This window comes from Micropterus dolomieu, linkage group LG02 (genome assembly GCF_021292245.1).
Source record: "Micropterus dolomieu isolate WLL.071019.BEF.003 ecotype Adirondacks linkage group LG02, ASM2129224v1, whole genome shotgun sequence".
Lineage (NCBI taxonomy): Eukaryota > Metazoa > Chordata > Actinopteri > Centrarchiformes > Centrarchidae > Micropterus > Micropterus dolomieu.
The window spans coordinates 28423795-28445508 of NC_060151.1; the positions used below are offsets into that span (position 1 = coordinate 28423795).

Genomic DNA, 21714 nt, shown 5'->3' on the forward strand with positions numbered 1-21714 from the left:
ATTAAAGTTGTTATGGTTTGTTAGTGTAACACATTTAACATAAGCCGTGTTACGCATGTAAGTTAAATTTCTATTAAAAACATGTAGAATCAATAAAACTGATCGAGATCAAGCTGATCGACAAGTTTGAATGTTTGGCAAAGTATGGATTGATACTTCTTGCACGCTATTCTTCAATTCGGCGTCTCAAATAATATCAAATAATATAAAGTTTAACTTCATAAAGGGCCTTAATTTGAATTGAAGCTCAAGGCAGATTTCTTGCAGCTAAAAATAAACCTTTACAGTATTTATGTCGTGTGTGTGTATATGTGTGTATATATATATATATATATGTGTGTGTGTGTGTGTGTGTGTGTGTGTGTGTGTGTGTGTGTATATATATATATGTATGTATGTATGTATGTATGTATGTGTGTGTGTGTATATATATATATATATATATATATATGTGTGTGTGTGTGTCTGAAGGTCAGTTGATATCATGTTATCCTTAACAACAAATGTGCTGTTAGAAGTCATGATTCCAATGAAATTACAATTTAAACAAAGATTAGTTATTGGATGTCTTGTTTTGTCATTGCATTTTACATCAATGTAATTATTTAATGTGTGGTTTTTGTATACATTTGCCTAGGGCTGGGTGATCATGATCAATATCATGATAAAAACATTTAATACTGTTAGATATCGATAATTATCACGACCATTGTCGATCATTATTTCTTTTAAGTTTAAAGGCTGATTTTTGCTCCTGAGTGAAAACTGAAGAAACCAGATGGTTAATTGTGTGGTTCAACTTTTCTTTATGGTCAGAACACTTGATTGCGTCACTTTACAGATCTGAGGTAGAACATTTTAAACAATTATGATCAAATCTTTTTTCAAAAAAACATGAGTAGTAAATGTTTTTTCAGTCCCTTTTCCTCAACAAAATAAATATCTTAATAGAACAATTAAGTGCTGATTCGTTCGTGATTCAAATGAATTAAATCAAACAATTATTGACAAACATTTGTTATATTGCAATGCCCTCCTAGCAGGTCTTCCAGCTTGTGCGGTGAAACCCTTACAAATGGTTCAGAACACAGCAGCACGTCTGGTTTTTGATCAGCCCAAAAGGACTCATGTCACTCCATTACTCAGTGACCTCCACTGGCTCCCCGTGGCCTCCAGAATCAAATTCAAGTCACTAATGCTTGCATACAGAGTGACTACTGGGTCTGCACCCATCTACCTAAACTCCATAATACAAACTTACGTTCCTTCTCAGCCGCTACGCTCCTCCAACGAACGCCGCCTGGCTCTGCCATCCCTTCACCCAAAGCAATCCCAGTCCCGGCTGTTCTCATCTGTGACACCACAATGGTGGAACGAGCTACCACACGCCATCAGAGCAGGGGCGTCCCTCTCTAATCTCATGAAGCTCTTGAAAACTCATCCGAGAACACTTCCTCTTATAACACCTCTAACTCCTAAACTCTAACATGCCACTTCCTGTGCTGCTCTTCTTCTATCCCCTACAATTATCTTGTTTTGATTGCACTTCTTGTTAACTCTTACTTCCTCCCCTTGGTATTTACCCCATTGATGTGATATGTACTATGAGCTCTTACTAGTATGTATTGTCAGTTGTAAATATTGTTATTGAGGAAACTTTTTTTTACATTTACCTTATCAAAGTGTTTTGGAAATCATATTAGCACTGAACAATTAATTGAAATCTTATCAAAATTGCAATATGGCCTACTGCAATTTTTATATCGCAGGAGGTGGAATGTTTGTTAAAGATGATATTTGTGTCAAAATACTATTTTAAATTAAACATTGTTGTGCTGCAGAGATGTCCTGACCTACATATTCTACAGACTTAAGAAAACATCTTCATGATCTCATAATCATTTAAATATGTTTTTAATTGAAAATGAGAATAATGATGTAAAAATGATCATGCCCTATAATATCGTAATTGCAATTGCAGTTAGATATTTTTTATGTCACCCAGCCCATTGCTATATAAAGCAGGTAAACAAAGCATTTACACAACAAAAGGAAATGAAAGTAGCTGAGTATGCTGTAACTAATAATCCTGTTGGTAAAAATGACAAAATACAATGTTTGTATGTTACTCAAAGGTTAAAGCTCTGTCTAATGTCTCTGACACAGTGGGGTTATTCCAAGACTTAAATCTCATGCCAGTAAAAATTATCTGGCAAGAATACAACTGGGAAATTTACAGTTTCTTTCTACAGTAATCTAGCGTTGCCCGGTGCCTAATGGAAATCTTGTGTTCTTGTTCCAGTCTTTGACAGAGCCTGTCTGATCTGCTGCAGCTGAGCCTCCCTGTCGGCTTCACCATGCCACTGGTGGTGGACGCTGTGTGGGCGCTATGGAGCATCGGAGCTGGCATCTATGACTACTTCCACACCAGTGCCATGGAGGAGAGGATCCACACTCTGGAAAACGTCCTCTCCATCCACCAGTTTGTGATCGCAGCCCTGTCAGCGGGCCTCATCCTGCTCATGACCTACATACTATGGAGAAAACACTGAAACCCTGTTGACCTAAGCGCCCACTAGATGCAGTTTTGTCGCATGATATCTCAACCCTGATGTTGGCCAGAATAATAATTTGGATTATATGATTACACTTGAAGATCAAGCATGTTCAGTGACAATCAAGACGTCCCAAATGAGGTCTGGAGCACCGATGGGCGACTAAACGGAGCAACAAAGCTCTTTAAGGACTCGACCAGCATGCAGTCTCTGAAAACTCGTCTGATTGTCGTCAACTTTCTCTGATGTAAAACACTGGATTTGGTACAGAAGCCAAGTGCGACTGTGTTTGCTACTAAGAGTTTTAACCTGTTCTCACAAGATCACAACGTAATTGCCTCGAGATCCGCTGCTTTGACGTAACACAACGGTCATAACGTAACGTTCTCTGTAATTTCTGCTCTGCTTTTATCTGAGACAACTCTTTCTCTCAAAGCTGAGCGGAACAATTGCATCTTTATCTTAGACTATTAGAAAAAATGTGATAATTAAATTGTGATCTTGAGACAGCAGGCTTAAAAATTATTAACAATGACTTTATCCAGCACTACAATTTCATATGTAAATCGGGTATAATTGTGTGACCTGTAATGGATTTTAATGAGTTGGGGAAGCCAACATGTGACTCCCAGAAAGTTGGTGTCGGGCCATGATGTCGCAGGGGCACATGGCGAGTGCTCTGCTGGGAGTGTGAGGCTGTAGACAAACTGGGCTGAATTCAGCACTTCTTGTTTGCACTGTTACAGATTCACTGTTAAAGATTATAATCAAAGCAGAGATTTAAAAACAAACATATGCCTTGTGTGGTCTGTAATTATCCTGGTTATCAAGTTGGAACAACTGGATAAGCAGAAAAACACTCTTAAGGAGTTCATAATGTATTGTATTTTATTTCATGCTGAGGAGAAGAGATTGGAGATGTAGGTTATTTATTTAATGTTAGCTAGTGTTTTAAAAAAGCAGATTTTGTGTGTGTTTAATTTGTCCATGTTTACATTTTTAACAACACTGTTTCCAGTCTGTCTTTCAAGTTTTTCTGCGTTAAAAAAAGGTCTAATGATTTAATCAAGCATCGGTCACTTTCTCTACTGTACCTGCTTGCTGGGGTTCTATCTGGGCCGGTTGTACTGTACTGTATGTACTACAGTGTGTTACTCTTGACAAACCACTACCATGGCCACTATCAAAGGGAATATGTTTGAATAATAAATCATAATTTAAGTCCAAGCTTTACTTTGTTCCACTTGTTTGTGTTTTAATTACAACCTTTTTGTTTCCTGTATTGTTCTGTGTTAAATAGCTAATCTGCAACGGAAGACTGTTCTGTATCTACTTTGTTATCAAAGAAATAATCCTACGTAAAATATTTAAATTTTAAAATCTGTTTCCATTGGGTGTTTTTTGTTTCAGTGTTATGTTAAAATAAGATAAAGTAGTACCTTATTCAGAAGGAAATTGTTGTGCAGCAGTGACAGAACAAAGTGGGAAAGACTGCATATATAAACAAAATGTAAGAATACCAATTATCAGTGAGGTGCAAAATCTAAATGTACACAATGCCAGTAATATAACATTAACAGTAAGGATCATAAATATAAATGGGTAAGGTACAAATCCAAATATGCTATCAAAATATAACCTTAAACAGTACAAACTATGCATGGCACAGTAAGTGTATAATGGTCAAAAGTTCATTGGTTATGTCCCTGATGTTGCATGTGATGTCTCATTATTGCACATGGTGTCCCATAAATCAGGAACAGTTCGACAGTTATGCAAACAAATGGGGTACAAAGATGCTAAATACATTTTTACAAAAGCAATAAACTTAGAATGACAATAAACACAGTACTTCAGAAGACTATGAAACTAAGCTCGCCTCTGTCCACAATATGCCTTCAGACTGACATCCCAGCATCCAAAACCAAAACTGAACTGAGACACGCTATCACTGATTTAATTTGCTTTAGTCATTGAAGCCCACTGACTCTGGTTTGCAGCCGAGTAACACAGTGGAAATATATCAGCAATGTGTAGGTTCAAACACTGTGTGCTCATGATCTATTTTAGTCCTCATTATGTTTCGAGGTCACTGGTTTAGTCATGTGCAGGCAGTACTGTGCTCATCATGTACCATATCAGGAGAGATTATTACTATGTAATGTTGTGTTTTTTAACTTGAGTGTCAATTTTCTTTACATTAAACATTTCGATTTTATGTTTTTTATATTTAAGCAATACTCTTCATGAAAAATCAAACATTTCCATAGTGAAAAGAAACAAAGATCGTTTGATGTACTGATTAAATGGTGGTTCTAAATAAAGTGATATTATTTAGAGGTCAGTTTTCTTTAATAATGAAAATAATATATACATATATAGGGGAGAAAAAAATATGAATAGGCTGTCCATATCTAAAAAAATGACATGATGTACACACTTTTGTAGTCATTTATAATTTCAACAGTTTGAGATTTAATCATAAAATGTGATGATTAATCAATACTAACACGAATTTTCCAGCATAGCGCTGATGATAATCAGTGGTTATAGACACTTCCGTTTGACCTAGATTTTAACTGGCGGGTCTCTAAAATTACTATATATTTTATTATATTTTAAATTATTTGTAGTATGACGATCTGTGTCTTCAAGAAAAAAAAAGAAAAAATTCGAGTAAATTTATATAACAAACTGTTTTTTTATAAACAGCATTATAATCAGGGACTTTACCTGAATAAGCAAGGTCTATTTTATTATATTGTAATACCGTTTTGTGTCTCTGGCCTTATTTAGACCTGGCTCGCCATGCTGTAGGCGGCAAACGTGCCTCTGCCTGCACCTCCTGCGTTCAATTCGTACAACCAAACCGGCCAACATTCCCACCAATGAGAGCGCAGGATTTCACAAACAAGCACGGTGATTGGGCGGAGCTGTAGAGAGTGCTTTCAAAATAAAAGCATAAAATCACTTAAGATTATAATTTTAGATCACTTGTGTTTAATATAGTAAATGTTTCTATGTAGATTGTTTTTTTCGATTTCCATATAAGCATCTGTATTAAACAAAACTGAGTCAAACTTGTTTTTAACAATTTTATATTTAAATCACGATTTATTTAGAAAATCCTAACCGGACACTCTGTGTTATTTTTTTGTGCTGCTTGCCATTACCGTTCACCCAACTTGCTAACCGGCGCTAGACGAGATATAATGCGAATTTCGAGTAAATTATGGCATCGAAACCCGTGAAACCGTGTCCCATTTCAGTTTTAACCACTTGTCGTGTGGTAGCAGCTTCAGATTTCTAGTTCTTAAATGGTGAAGTCAGAGTGCCGGACAATGCTAGCCAGTTAGCCCGGGTCTATTGCTAGCTGAGCTAAGGAAGTTAGCCAGTTAGCTATAGGAGTAAGCCGCGTCAGCTTGCGGCTGATATCTTGTTTAGCGCATTTCAGGACCTCTGTTAGCAGTTTAAGCGGTACCATAACGAAAACATGAACTTGTAGCATCACCGGTGTCAAGTACAAAAGACTGAAACTTCTATAATCCGCTTTTAAAATGAAGAGTCAACAGTGTTTGTTTTGAGCCGCTGGTTTTGTGCAAACGCAGCTCTTTTGATTTGACAAAGGACCTGAGTTTCTGTCTTCATTTCTACACCCCTTCACATCTGGTGGTGGGGCAGCTTCTTTCAATGGCCCCGCAGAAGCACAGCTCCTCAGGTGGAAGCCACCCGGTGGGGTTTGGTTCTGGAGCAAAAGCCAACGGGTCGTACCAGCCGTCCTCCTCTGCGACGGCTGCAGCCAAGAAGCCCAACATGCAACTAATTCAAGCCGACCACGAGTTGTTCCTGCAGGCCTTCGAGAGTGAGTTGCTGCTGTCATCAAGTGTATTTAAAGATATCAGTGTTGGAGTTTAATTCAAGGTCACAGGAAGCTTTACACTGGCCATGTGGGTGGTGAGATGAGGGTCTGCGTGCCTGGAGGAATGGATCATTTTGCAGCTGGAGAGCTGACTCCATAATTAAATGATCATCATAACGAGCCATGTCCTTGTTAATACTGTACACTTTGTACTCCGTTTGCTATTAATTACAAGTGTTGAAGTGCTGTCATACTTATCATTAAACGCGTTGTAGCTACAGGTTGTTTGTTTAAACTTACAAGATAAAATAAAAAGGTTATTTATTGGACAAAAGCAGGAAGATAATGGTTTTATTCTTAGGAAGCAGACAGGTTGTCTTTAAGAGGAAAATGTTTGGTAGTTTTACTTGATAAGTAATGACGTTTCATTCATTAAATGAATGATTGTTTAAGCACTAAGTTGACTGAGCTTATTGTGCTTTTTGTTTGGCTTGATGTTTGTTTAAGATTCAAAATGTCGATTAAAATGATGAATTGTTGATAAAGTATTGTGCTAATGATGTAACCATATTTATTTGTAGAACCTACCCAAATCTACAGGTTCCTCCGCACCAGGAACTTGATCGCTGTGAGTGTTGCCTTGGATAAATAAAGTCACATGATTAACTTGACCATTTGAAATATGGAGAAACATGTTTGATTTTCCTGGTAGATGTTGAATTGTAACACTTCGTCTCTCCTTACGTTTCAGCCCATATTCTTGCACAGGACACTCACCTATATGTCCCACAGAAACTCAAGGAATAACATCAAAAGGTAAAAAAACTAAACATCTCACTATTGATTGGTTAATGCTGGTTTGTGTCCATTTTCCAGAAACAGGTTTTTGTGATGCAGAAAATCATAAAAAACCTTTTTAGGCTCAGATCATTTGTGTTATAGGTGTCTTACTACTTGTGTCTTTTATTTTTATGGCTTTGTTTCACTCCATTTTAGCTTTGTTGGGTGGAAACCTGGTGCTAAATAGTTTGCCTCTTACAAAGCAGGTCACATGTTGTCTGGAGTGAAAGTTAACCTACGTGTGGGCTGATGTAGGTGGGGGCCGACAGGATCAGTTAACGCTGAACGTTTTCAGTTAGGCTGCTTTGCATACAGGCACTGCAAGAAATACACGTGGCGCTGCTTGTGGTTCAGTCTGCACCGAATGAGGTGTTTTTAAAATACAGAGAGCCGTGTCTGGTGTTAACACGTGGATGTAATGTTGAAGGTTATGAGTTTTATTCTGTCAAATAAATGCAAAGAAAAGCTTTTATTCAACAGTTTTTAAGTGGGTTTCTTGTACAGCGGTTTGTGTTATACGTTATGTAGAAATGGACCTATGGCCCCGTCCACGCTACTGCGTTTTCTAATAAAAACGGAGACTTTTTGCTACGATTGCACCTCTCGGCTCTCTGATTGGGTCTCATAAGTCATGCAAAGCAGACACACGGTGCCACTGACAGAGTTTCTGAGTTGGTATTTTTATTAAAATATTCTGTACTGTGCAAATAACACTTAGGTCCATCTGCCTACACTTGTACTGTGCATGTCGCCGTTTACTTTGCAACGAATCCCAGTTTGTTTTCCGCCGCCACAGTCCCGTGTTACATTCAGTAACAGTCCCATCTCGTTATTGGAGCATGCAAGAAAACATCTGGTCTGATTCTTCATCTGCATTTCTTTATTCTTTCGTCAGATCTTTTGTAACTACAGAATAGACCATCTGCTTCATGTTTACACCGGCATGCGCATGCCCAGTGTACCCAAACGGGCACAGGATGTGCGTTTTCAGTCGTTTTGATGGAGACGGGGATCACCACTGATACGCAGCTAAAACGCTGGTGTGGACAGAGATTGTTTTCCTTTTAATTCTCCGTTTGTAAACTAAAACAGAGTAGTGTGGATGGGGCCAATGTAGTAGGGGTGCATAGATAAGATGCTTGCCTTTGGTGTGGGAGACCTGGGTTCAATTCCCACTGTGAGACATCCACCATTGTGTCCCTGAGCAAGACACTTAACCCCTAGTTGCTCCAGAGCAATTGTAAGTCGCTTTGGATAAAAGCATCAGCTAAATGAATAAATGTTAATGTTAATTGTTAGAAAAGTAAGAAATTAAAATAGTATCGTCTTGAAATTGATACCAAAACTCAAGTATCATATTGACATGGGTATCAAAAGATTTCCAGTGATACCTTGCAGTGCTGCCAATAAATTGGGGACTGTGGTTTAGCAGCGGATAACCTCCGACATGAACATGTCGGTGTTTGTTTTCTTGTTTATGTCGTTAAAAAAACATATTTACGTGCTAAAGAAAGATTAGATTAACGTTTTATGAAACAATCTCTTTCATCCTTAATTATTAATTTAGAGTGTTTTTATGAATCTAATTCTTGATAATTGTTATCCATATCTGACACGTTATCGCCCTGTCTCTGTTTTGATCATCACCAAAATGGTTTTTGCAGTCCTTATTTGGACATGCATCTTTCTTCTCTGAGGTACAGTCATTTCTGTTTATTGCTTGGAACTTGGGTAGAGACCAAAAAGCCACTTCAAAACCCCTTGAGGCTGATTTGTGATATTGGCCGATTAAAAATAGCAGCCGTTAGATCTGTTGTTATTCCTGATTTGAAGTGGAGTTAGTGAACCAGCCGATCTGCAGCTCGGCTCAGTTTCACTTTCTGCTGCACTCGTGCATGCTGCAGTCACATGAAGCGCTGCTTGTGATTTGAGGTGAATATGCTCCAGAGTTATTTACTAGTTCACTAAGCGTGAATATCTGAAAAAACATAAAGTGAAGTAACTGAAAGGCAGTAGTGGATTTCATAAATTTGAGTAATTGCTGTTGATGCGCTTTACTTATATGATCAGAAACCAAAATTCTAACTAGTTTAGGTTAACGTTTAATACGAGAGTGGCTTGTCCAGAAAAAAAGGCTCTGTGACCAAAATTGGCTCTGTGCAATCACAATATCCAAGCAGTATGTATTTTCTGTCCTGTTTTGCCTTTTTGAAAGTGCTTTTTATTTTTTTCTAAATGGGTCCTTAGCCTGTCCTACTTGTGCTGGATCTCAAGTCTTGTTGTATGTAACTGTAAGCCAATTAAAGTAAAAGGTGCTCAGCCGACTGGAGAACACTAAATAATAATAATGATATCATATAGTAATGTACCAGTAATGAAAGCCTGTAAAGAGGTAAGACCGGTTTCTTGCAATCTGCAAGGCTTTGCACGGACTCGCAGGTGTTTTCAGTTACTTTGGCTCATTAGACCTCTCCTCAGGTTGAAATTGGACAGAACTGGGGAATTATGTGAGGCCACCAAACTCTGTCCTAATGGGCTCCAAACCCCATCGACACACGTTGATTTGAGCCAGGTGGGCAAGTTCAGCACACAAAACGGCACATGATTGTTGATGACATGAACTGACAGTTTTTGCAACGTGTAAACCAACAGACCAAAAACGCAGATCTCACATGGCTTGCCACGGTTGAAACCAAATGGAAAATTGTTCTGCACTGTCTCTGTCAAGACATGAAAGCTGTGGGGGGGGGGGGGGACATCATGTCTGATGCCATATGCTGCTTGCACAACTGGTTTTTGAGCCGTTGGCACTTTAGTATCAAGCAACTTTACATGAATGTTGCTTCACTCCTGTCGAGGAATCAAATATTCAGCACCTACCGATGTATTCACATGGAAAACATCAGAAAATACTGGTAAAATGGTAAAGAGTGGACGTAGATTCAGCTGCACAGACATATTTAGACTGCTCAGCGTTGTACAGTTTGCATGTGTTTGGAAAAACACACCTCACAACATTTCAACCTTCACACACCTCTCTACTACCAGTCATTGTTCATTCTGATGGCCTTTTGCTTTTTAAAGACCACTTTGTTGTTGCAGGTTATTGAAAGAAGTTTTGAGATATACATTACGGTGTGTAGTATTTATATCTGCATTAGTGTAACATGACCAGGGTTAGGGGTACAGTTGATCATCAGAAGCCCGGTTATAGCAGATGATGTTAGTCAGTGGACTGAATCTATCCAGAAGAAATAAATTTGGCTCTGGGTAGAAATTCTTCTCCTGTATAAGGTAGGGCTGCAACTAATGACTATTTTCATTGTTGATTAATATGTCAGTTATTTTCTTGATTAGTTGTTAGCCAAAGGTGACGTCCTCAAAAGTCTTGTGTTGCCCACAAACTCAAAGATATTCAATTTACTTTCAAACAGGAGGAAAGAAACCAGGAAATATTCACATTTAAGAAGTCTTTATTTAAAAAACGACTCGATTATTAAAGTAGTTGTCGGTTCAGTTCATCGTTGCAGCTCTAGTATAGGTTATCCATCATTCTGCCTGTAGGTCAGTGTTGGGTGGCGGCGGCGGTGGTGGTGGTGGTGGTGTGGCTAACCCCTGCTGTTGGTCTGCATTCACAGGAAAAGCTCCAAGGTTGACAATCTGTTGTTCAAAGTGGAAAAGATGAGAGGCGAACAGGAGACTCACAGGTAAACACTCAGTCCTGCTGGGCCCGCTGGGTTTCCACAGAGATTTCTTGTGTCTGTCCTGCTGCTGCTGTTGTTGTTGTGGTTGACATTTTATTTTCAAAAGCCTTCTGCCTAAAGGAGGAAACCCTGAATATGTATAATATTTATACATTTCTGTGAATGTCTGACTTTTGGTTAATCACTTGAATTAATACCTAAAAGTTAAAGTACTCCTGTATTCCTGTCTGGATCATATTGATGCAACAATCTGCTCATTGACTTGACACTTCCTGCAATGACTAAATACAGAGATATCAAAGGGATAGTTTAAAAATGGCTCACACATTTCTGTTGTCTGGTGGAATATATCATCATATCACCAACCAACCACAACTTTTTTATCTTCTATGAGTATTTGGCCTAAGAGCTTTTGAACAAAACTGATTTTAAAAATTATTTCCTCAGCCTTGTTTTACATGTTAGCAAAAAAATTTCAGTGATATTTGGTTGAAAGTTGGGTATTCCCAAAGATTTTATAGTTATTTCTTCTTTTCTGAGATGTTCTTGTAGCTGTTACAACATCTCTCTCCACCTTTTTCCCCAGCTTCTCTGTATGTTTTGCTGTTTTTCTATGTGCTTCTGCATTTACTAGCCCGAAAGTCTTGGTTCATTTTTGATTTCCAAGGGTTGTCAACGGGCGCAGACCAAAAAATGCCTCTGGATGCAATTGGATAGGCCTTTAACCGGAGAGAGCAGTGGAAACATGTGATGTAGCTTAGTTGGTACATTAAATGTACCAAATCCTTTCATCCCATATTAAATAAACGCTTGTGATTGGCCTTGTGATTGTTATTATGATATATCGATGCATTTTTTTCCCTCTATGCAGAATTTCTGGATAAATACAAACCATTTTATTTGGACATTAAAAACCTAAAGAAACATTGTCTCATTAGCTTAAAATGACTAGTTTGCATCCCTAATTTGAATTCCTCCTGTGTTTTTGTTTTTTCACCCCCCACAGCTCGGCCTCTAATCTGCAGCTCACCTTTACTGGCTTCTTTCATAAAGATGGTAAGTTTGTCCTTCTCTGCAGTCGTCCTTTGTTAGTTTTTAGATATAGTATTTCCAGTGATTCAGGACGTCTTTGTCCTGCTTTGTGTTGTGGTGTCCTCAGGGAAGCCATCTCAGGACAGTGAGAATGAGCAGAACTCTGTATCTCTGGAGGTGCGGCTGGTCAAAGTCTGTCACAAGAAGAGAAAGGTGTGTGTGTGTGTGTGTGTGTGATGATCATGTGGTTATCTCATGGCTGCTAATATGAACATTTTCTTGACAGTCCGCCTTGTCAGTGCGATGGATCTGAAATGTCTTTTCCTTCTTCCTGTGCAGGATGTGAGCTGCCCCGTAAAGCAGGTCCCTACAGGGAAGAAGCAGGTTCCTCTGAACCCGGACACGAGCGCTGGAGTCCAGGCCAAGCCAGGGTCCTTCGCCTCCCTGCTGGTTCCCAGCAGCGAGTTTGAACCCAGCAACTCTCACATGGTCAAGTCTTACTCGCTGCTCTTCAGGGTATCAAGGCCCGGACACCCCCGGACACAGATCAACGGCCTGGCCAACGGAGAGAATCACCACGACAGAGGTGAGCACAGACTTTTGACGTCTGGTCGTGTTTTTGAAAGGATCGTTCCCAGATTTGTTAAATCTGGGGTAGGCAGTTTATTTTAGAAGCATTGTTTTGTTTTATTTTTTGAAATCCTCTTAACATCTCGTCAGCAATCAACAAAGTGATCTGACATCATTTCATTCGGACTGAATGAAATGATTGGCTGGCCCACCTGCCTGTCTACCTGGTTGCCTCTGTGCACACTGCTGGTACACTCACTGTGCATGAACATGTGTTTTGGGGGAGCGGCTTTGGAGGGAGGTGGTGGATACTTTAAAAATCTAGTCTCTTGCTAGTTTGTCCAACATTGCCTAACGTCTCAAAAAAACTGTTTAGTCATACATTGTCTCTCCTTAGGGCTGCAACTAGATCTGAAACGATTCATCAATTAAATTGATTCATTTTATTACTAAAATGCATCGACGCAAATTATTTTGCATCGAGGCTTTGTTTAATCCATATAACTATATAGCGGCCTGTTTCGCACGGACATTAGTGTCGCACATCGCGCTTACGCTGTGTGAACACGACGTGATTATGATGGAGTACTTCTTAATCGATGAAATAATCTATAGAAGCTTTGAGTACTAAAATCCTCATTAGCTGCAGCCTTAACTGCAACTAACGCTTATTTTTTATCGATTAATCTGACGATTATTTCCATGATTAATCGTTAAGCCTATTAAATAGTCAAAAAAATGTGATAAATGCTCATCACAATGTCCCAGAGCTCAAAGTGACGTCTTTAAATTGCTTCTTTTGTCCAGCCAACAAAGAATTTTCATTTACCCACGTAATCAGGAAATAATAGCAGCAAATCAGTAGATTTAAAATTCTGAAACGGTTAATCTGTGAATTAAAAGGTGACAATTAATTTTCTTTTAATCGATTAATCGACTTAATTGCTGCAGCTCTAATTAGAATAAATTAACGTACATGTATGTTGCATGTCTGTACATCCTGGAAAAGGAGCCATTCCTAAGGATTCTTCCTCAGTTTCTGCAGAGAAGTGATTTAGCTGATCACATCAATCTCATGAGAATCTCTTTGTAGTGTTAAACTTGAATAAATATCATTAAGCTCAGCAATTAATTTGTTGAGTACAGTGTTTGTGTTACTGATAGAAATGAGGCCCAAGCCATAATAAACCACATTCTTTCTACTAATGGTCTTTTTTCCTCTTGATAATGTGAAATCACCACACTGATGTTTGGCTCATGGATCAGGTCTGACCCGTTCCAAGCTTCATTCTCGATCCTGTGTGTTAGAAAAGGGGGGTACGAGTAATTTATGTGTCTGTTTTTAGATTTTACAGAGGAAGTGGTGAACAGGAAGAGGAGGAGCTCCTCTCTCAGGGAGGAGGGAGAAACCACATTTGTGGCCCAGATGACGGTCTTTGATAAAAACAGGTGAAGCTCACGCAATCCGAAGCATCTTCCGACACACGGGAACAAAGTGTTTCTCTTATCTCTCAGCTGCAGAATCAAAATGTGAGAAAATGTTGTCGTGTGCTTGTGTGCAGACGTCTGCAGTTGTTAGATGGGGAGTATGAGGTGTCTATGCAAGAGATGGAGGAGTGTCCTATCAATAAGAAGAGGGCAACATGGGAGACCATCCTGGACGGAAAGGTGTGTGTGTGAGACTTGTATAGTAGTAAGAATCAACTAAGCAAGGCTCCACACTAAAGGTATTTCCACACCAAGTATACATGTACATGTAAGACACTCGCACAAAACTAAAAGTGATTTGAAATCCTTGCTTCTTGCACACTAGAGACATCGTTGACCAAAAAACCTTCCAGGGGAATGTTATTTTTCCTGAAATGTTTGGATGATTAATAAACCTGTGTCCTTTTTTTTAATGCTGTTTATAAGAAAGTCTTTACCATTCGAGGCAGAGCTCAGCAGTAACAAGAAAAGCTAACTGCAACAGGAAAGAGTCTTAACCAGCAAAGATTTTTTATCTCTTAATAATCTTAATAATGATTTATAAGCATTCTCTTTCTTAATCGAGCACTTTTCAAAACACAAGTTACAAATTTCACACAAAGCAGAAAAAATAATTACATTTTATGATATTAGTAGTGCTGGGCAACGATTAAAATTCTTTATCTCAATTAATCACACTATTTGTATAATGAATAATAATGATATTCTAAAGTAGTGTATTGCGCACCTTTAATTTAAATGCTATATACAAAAAAGTGTAATAACGTGGTTTGCAAACACTTAACAAATAAGGTGCTTTTTACCAGCAGTATTCCCTTTTCAACTTAAACATTAATGTAATCAAATCAAATATAAAACCAAAGCTATTTGCCTGCACTGCCAGGGCCTTACCTTTTATCTAGCATGTTAAAACAAGTTAGAGTCCAGAGCCACAATTATAACATCATAACAGGCACCTTCTGAGCAACAGGTTAAGGTATATAAATCTGTTTTCTTGTTTGTTTTTTTTTCTGAACAGGTATCCGCAGAAACATTTTTCTTTTTATCAGGGAGCAGCAGAAACAGTCTGTGTTCAGTAGCAAGTGTCCCTGTTAGAGTGAGGTGAATTGGTCACCGCTGCCGAAGTTGAATTGTTTTGAACTTTTTGTACACGCATCACAAATCATTGGAAGACAGACTGATCCTCGCTGTTTGTGAGTTTGAATCAGCATGCAGTGTGTAGCTCTCCACTTCGCTATGGCATTTAATTGATGCTTGCTTTTGTTTATCTACTTCTCCCACACGCTGCATCCAGCGTAGTCTGCCGAAGCCTCCCTCCACCGCTTGTTTGGGTGGCTGATTTGCAGGCTGATCAACATCCCGCCCCTCCTGTGACCCATGGTTCGACTGTATGTGTATTCAGAGCCAGTGAGCAACGGACTTTCAAAAACTGTGTTAACGTGCGATACAGTAATTGTCTGCGTTAATTAATTAATGCGTTAACGTGCCCAGCCCTAGATATAAGTAAACATTTTATTATCAAACGTATACAATGAAACACAACACACTGCTTGTACACAATGGTATTTCATAAAATTGATGAAAATTGTATATAAAATTTGCTCTTATGTAAATGCATCTACAGTGGGGAGAACAAGTATTTGATACACTGCTGATTTTGCAGGTTTTCCTACTTACAAAGCATGTAGAGGTCTGTCATTTTTTATCATAGGTACACTTCAACTGTGAGAGATGGAATCTAAAACAAAAATCCAGAAAATCAGTGTATGATTTTTAAATAATAATGTTCTCCCCACTGTGTTTTTATATGTCGCGAACACAGTAATATAACATGTTGTTATTATGGTCACCGTGAATCAGTATTGTAAAGAAAAGTAGTTTCATATTTGTGCGAGTTGGCTTTTATTCACTTTGCAACACCAGACATGATCTTCCAGTACGGCTTTCTCATCCGGTTGTTGGTCATGTTAATAGTAAGAGAGCTTCACGTTTGTTTAGTGAAATGATCTCCTCTCTTCTTGTAGTGTTTGCCTCCATTTGAGAGTTTCTCTCAGGGTCCCACCCTGCAGTTCACCCTGCGCTGGACCAGCAACTCCTCTGATCGCTCCACCGCCCCCGTGGCTAAACCTTTGGCCACCCGCAACTCTGAGACCAACCAGGACACCAGACCCAGCACCCCGAGAGCCACACACACACTCGGTGAGCAAGAAACAGCAAAGATTTAGATTTTTCATGTGGCAAAAAAGGTTTGTTTGCTTTTTAAACGTGAGTGATGGTGTATTTCTCCTCTGTGCTTCAGCTGTTAAAGAATCCATAAATGCTGACGTGCAAACCAGAAGAGAACAAATATCAGCTGATCTGCGACAGAAACTACGCATCTTCTACCAGGTCAGTCTCACCTGTTACTGCATCTGCACCAGGGCTGCAACTAACATCTTCATCGTTGATTAATCGAATCGTTTTTGGTCTATAAAATGTCTAAAAACAGTTAAAATGTCAATCAGTGTTTCCCAAAGCTCAAGATGATGTACTTAAATGTCCAGAACCCAGTGATATTCAGTTTATTGTCCTAGAGGAGGAAAGAAACCAGAAAATATTAACATGTAAGAATCTTTAAAACAATTACTCAAATCAATTATTAAAATAGTTGGCGTTTAATTTTATAGTTGACAAGTATCTTATTACAGTTTGATCGTCAAGATCAACCACAGTTCACCGGAAATTAGTTTGAATGCCTTGACCAAAACAGAAGTCAGAACATTCAAGGTTAAATGATCCTTTGTACCGATATCTAAATATTTCGCCACTTAAGCACATCCATCTTATCGACTTTGTGTCCAGGAGTTATGCCAGCCATCGGGCTACAATGTTATCAATCAAATGAACGTACGTTGTGCCGGCCGACGACGTCTAAAGGTGAAAAGTGTTTATGGCACAACCAAAGATAGGGTGAGAATCCTGCCACCGTTGGGAAGGGTGAGATAATAAAAATATATATATATATATAATGTCATTCAACTTGTAGAGTTAACAACACACACTTTTAGGAAATCTTTCGAAGACATTCATAGTGTTAAACTCCAATTATTTAACATTTTCCAATACAAACAATCCAAGAATCGCTTCCACTTTACCTGTGTGAAGGGTTTGAACTCCTTTTTTCATTTTCACTCTTTACAACAACCACGAATGCCTTCGAGGAGAGACTGTCTGAAAGTAAATACCATACTTTGTGAGACTCAATACTTCGAGGCTACAAAGACACGTAACTTTTGGAGAGATACTTTATTAGAAGCACAATGAGGCCTGTAGATTCGAGATGGACTTAAGTAAGAAGTAAGTGGAAGTAAGAATATGAGGGGCTGTTTATTAGCTTGTTAGCATGATCATATCTCACTGTTTTTTTGTTTTATTCTGATTTGACTTATTACAGCTGATGAAGACTTTGTCTCTGCACAGCGTTCATTCAGCCAGAACAGCAGGGATCAAACCCCACAGACGATCGTCTTTATGACGGTCTCAATCTCGCTGTCTCTTATTTGTCTATCCAGTTCCAGTACAACCACAACACGCGGCAGCAGACGGAGGCCAGAGACGACCTCCACTGTCCCTGGTGTACCCTCAACTGCAGGAAGCTCTACAGTCTGATTAAACACCTCAAACTGTCTCACTCCCGCTTCATCTTCAACTACGTGGTGAGACGGACTCACGCTGTCTTTGTGCAGAGAGAGAGAGAGAGCGAGGCTGGAAACCAGAGTGTCCTGATAAATTAAAAAAGTGAAACTACTTCTTTTGTTTGTTTGTTTTTAAACAAATAGCGCTGAGTGTAAAATTACTCAGGACTTTGAAAATTCTCTGAACAAAGACACAGTTGAAAATGAAATGGGTGAATACAAATACTTTTTTTCACTTGAAATATTTAATTTTCAAAGATTTTGTCCCAATAGAGTGATTGTCAACATTTCTTATCATCCCACCCCGATCATCACTTTTTCTTCATCAACACATGTGTTCAGATATTATAATTTTTTATAAATTAAAATTAAATTAAATTCGTATCTCTCCTGATCTTTGGCAGCCCCATCCTAAAGGAGCGAAGATCGAGGTCTCCATCAACGAGAATTATGATGGTTCATATGCAGGAAACCCTCAGGACATCCACAACCAGCCGGGCTTCGCTTTCAGCAGGAACGGCCCGGTTAAGAGGACCTCTGTCACCCACATTCTCACCTGCAGGTACCGCTGAAATATTCCCTTTCACTGTTCAGCTTTTCAACAGCCGAATTTCCTGTCAGGGTGCCAAGAATTCCTGAGCATAGTGAACACATCACGGTTGATCCAATATCTGTGAATATTGTGTTTGAATGTCTTTTTAATACATCTTCAAAATAATTAATGTTTTCTTTTCAGACCCAAGAGGACGAAGGCGAGTCTGTCCGAGTTCCTGGAGTCGGAGGACGGCGATCGGGAGCAGCAGAGGACGCTCATCAGCGGACACAACCGCCTCTACTTCCACAGCGACAGCTGCGTGCCGCTACGGCCTCAGGAGATGGAAGCGGACAGCGAGGACGAGAGGGACCCCGACTGGCTCAAAGAGAATACCGTCAAGGTTAGTTTACAGCTGAGCGAACAGGGCCTCTCTGCAGATTTCACACACGGCGTCTACTTGTTGTCACACTGTCGCACTGATGTCAGCAGTATTAAATCTCTGGAGTAACTGAAAACAGGTCAGCTGATCACATTTGTTCAGTCGATGAGGTTTGCAGCATTAGAAGCAGTCATGTTGTGTCGCTGTAGCTAAAGCTGTTTTGTTCCCCCATTGTTGTAGCTTAAGTTGACTTTAGAAACCAACGGATCCTGTCTGACTTCTCTGCTCTCACTGCAGCAAATCGAGGAGTTCACCGACGTGAACGAGGGGGAGAAGGAGATCATGAAGCTGTGGAACCTCCACGTCATGAAGCATGGGTGTGTATGGCTCTGAAGGGATTTTATTGAATCCGTTATCATGTTTGTCTTCTAACACTTTAAAGTACCTAAATACTAAAATAACTGAAAGTCAAAGATGGCTAATCCACTTTTCTTGGCGGTCGCACGAAAATAATGAGATGAGGAGCAGAATATAAGTGTTAATGAAAGGAGTTAACAGCAGTAGTCGGCCGTACATCACCAGCTTCTGACTCCAAATACTGAAGGTTTTGATCCACAGCTTGATCACAAACAATCTTTGTCTGAATACAGACACCAGCTGCAGAGAACACACATGAAACAGAGCACGCAAACTTTCAATTTGACGCTCCTACGCCGCTCTGCCTTTACGCCTGCTCGTCTCAGCCCGACAGCTCTGCCTCATAACGACACCCACGATCAAATTTATCACAAATAACCAACTATTGAGCTTGTCTGAACATTAATGAGTTACGCAGTGACGTGGTCATCAGACAAGTAAACTGACTACCTTTTTTACGTTAGTCAACTTTTATGACTGCGTTCGTCGTCATCTCCATGGACACGGTGAATAAACAAGGCTGCACAAAACATTTAATGATCATCTTTTTTCAATTAATTTTTGTTCTTATTTATAAATATTATTATATTCTTGAAATAGACAAAAAGAATATGGGGAACAATAAGACAATATTGTTTGTTCCGTATGTTAAGGGGAAAATAACACAAGTACAAGTAGCATCGGTTAGTTTACTTCATCTTTGGGCAGATATGTTTGGAAGTGAAACGTGTGGGCAAAACTATTTTAAGCGTCTAGTTATTTGTCTGAAAACTGGACATTTTGTAATGGAGGATGTGAAGGAAGCCTGGTCTCTTCTGTGCATGTAAACACATTAAATGATGCTAAAACATTTTGCTTGCGTTCATCATGTTGACTCTTTTGTCCTCTCCTCAGCTTTATAGCGGACAATCAGATGAACGAGGCCTGCCTGCTGTTTGCCGAAAACCACGCCGCCCACATCGTCAAACACAAGCTGTATCGCAACTTCCTGCTGCACCTGATCAGCATGCACGACTTCAACCTGGTCAGCACGCTGACCATCGACCAGGCCATGGCCCGGATCCGCTTCATCAAGAGCCAGGCCGCCCAGAGAGGCAAGGACGATGAGGAGGAGGAGGAGGAAGAAGAAGAGGACTGGGAGACGGCTGTGGAGTCCCAACCAGAGCTGGATCCAGATCCCGATCTTGATCCATCTGAGTATAAACCCTGTAGTGATGAGACTAGTAACGGCTGCCTGGAGAATGGAAACCAGCTGCAGGAGGAGGAGGAGGAGGCGGGTGGAGGAACTGTGACAGAGAGGTCGACCACCAAGCAGAAACTCTCCGGTTCTGTTATAAACTGACTGCTCAATCGGAGAATCACAAAGATAGTTTTTTCATTTACATCAGGTAGACCCTTCAGAGGGGTTTATCGTTTCATTACTTGGGGAAGGTGAGGAGTTTCGGAAAACGTGAAGCTAAGAATCACCATTATTTTCTTGTGTCCTCACAGAAACCGTAGATGTAACAACCAGGTTTTAGTTCATAATCAATTTCCTGGCCTGTGAGGAGCCACGGCTCCTCACAGGCCAGGCATCCTTTTCCTTTTAATATCCAGCCCACAAAGTTTATTAACGACGGAACAAGCACAAGACACATTCACCCTTTAGTTTGCATTTGTAGGGACCCATTTTGTAGAGTTAAAAGATAAACCTGGCGATATTCTGTATTTTACTTATTGTCAAAAAAATCCCCATATAGATCAAAACTAATCATGTCTCTTACTTACCAAATCTTTAAAAAAAAAAACAACAACTAGAAAGGCTCAGGAATTTCCTGAAACAGCTGCTCACTGTAGTTTTTATAACCAAACAGGAGGAAATTGGGCATTTGTTGCGGTCTATTTTCAGCGGCGGATGAATCCACATGCAGCGCTCTAATGAGTATTTGGGACTGAGTCAGATTAAACTGAAGTGTTTAAGCTCTACGGCTCAGAGGAAGAAGAGACATCAGGCTGTGAGAAACACAGGACTTGTTTATAGATAACAGTGTTGTTTTTGGTCTTTTCATGGGATTTGATGACAACTCTATGTAGAATATAACCAGACTTTCTCCTTTTTGGACAAGCGTTTTGCAAAAAAAAAAAAGTTTGATATCTGCTTTTACATCTTTCTGCAGCTGTTTTGACAGACTCTTCTGACATCAGCCCAACACGTTACTTGGTGTTTGTTCACCCACGCAATTGTATTCTCTGGTGCTCTCTTCTCTTCATCTACGTTTTCAAACCTGCCTCTGCTCGCCCTCATATGTTCGATCCGTGTTGTGCTCGCTCCATCGTTCAGGAAACAAACCTCAGATGGGATCGTGTCTTTCGTCTTCCTCCGTGTGAAGCACCAATCAGTGTGACCCTGCAGCCGCACTCCGCTCCACCAAAGGTTTTACTGAGTTTAACACGCACCTTAGCGTCACGGTTAATGGTCTCAGATGTCTATCAGGTCTCGGATCGAGTGTCTAGTTGCCAGGTGATCAGGACTTTTACTGGTTTTCCGCGTGTATAATCAGGTCTCTAAGACTCTGATCAGGTCTTTCTACAACCTCTGTACCTGTACAGAACCTCAACAGCTCTGCTGCGGCACACACTCTTATCTTATCCATCTGATCAACTATATATATATATATATAT

At 39.7% G+C, this 21714-nt stretch overlaps 1 protein-coding gene and 1 long non-coding RNA gene across 2 annotated transcripts in view; both read left to right on the forward strand.

The window, feature by feature from the left end:
* Positions 1-3788, forward strand: part of LOC123960492 — a 5048-nt gene extending 1260 nt beyond the window's left edge. Inside the window, exon 2 of the long non-coding RNA XR_006822535.1 lies at positions 2303-3788. This is a non-coding gene — a long non-coding RNA (uncharacterized LOC123960492). The remainder of the gene's footprint in view (positions 1-2302) is intronic.
* A 1923-nt stretch (positions 3789-5711) lies between these two features.
* LOC123965507 (polycomb protein suz12-B-like) lies at positions 5712-21708 on the forward strand. Its single transcript, XM_046042019.1, has 16 exons — positions 5712-6417; positions 6996-7042; positions 7166-7230; positions 10893-10961; positions 11965-12014; positions 12118-12203; positions 12330-12576; positions 13907-14009; positions 14123-14228; positions 16073-16247; positions 16348-16436; positions 17600-17743; positions 18127-18284; positions 18459-18657; positions 18934-19013; positions 19948-21708. Exons 1-16 carry the CDS (start codon positions 6246-6248, stop codon positions 20393-20395), a joined length of 2238 nt encoding a protein of 745 aa, XP_045897975.1. The 5' UTR covers positions 5712-6245; the 3' UTR covers positions 20396-21708.
* The last annotated feature ends 6 nt before the right edge of the window (positions 21709-21714 follow it).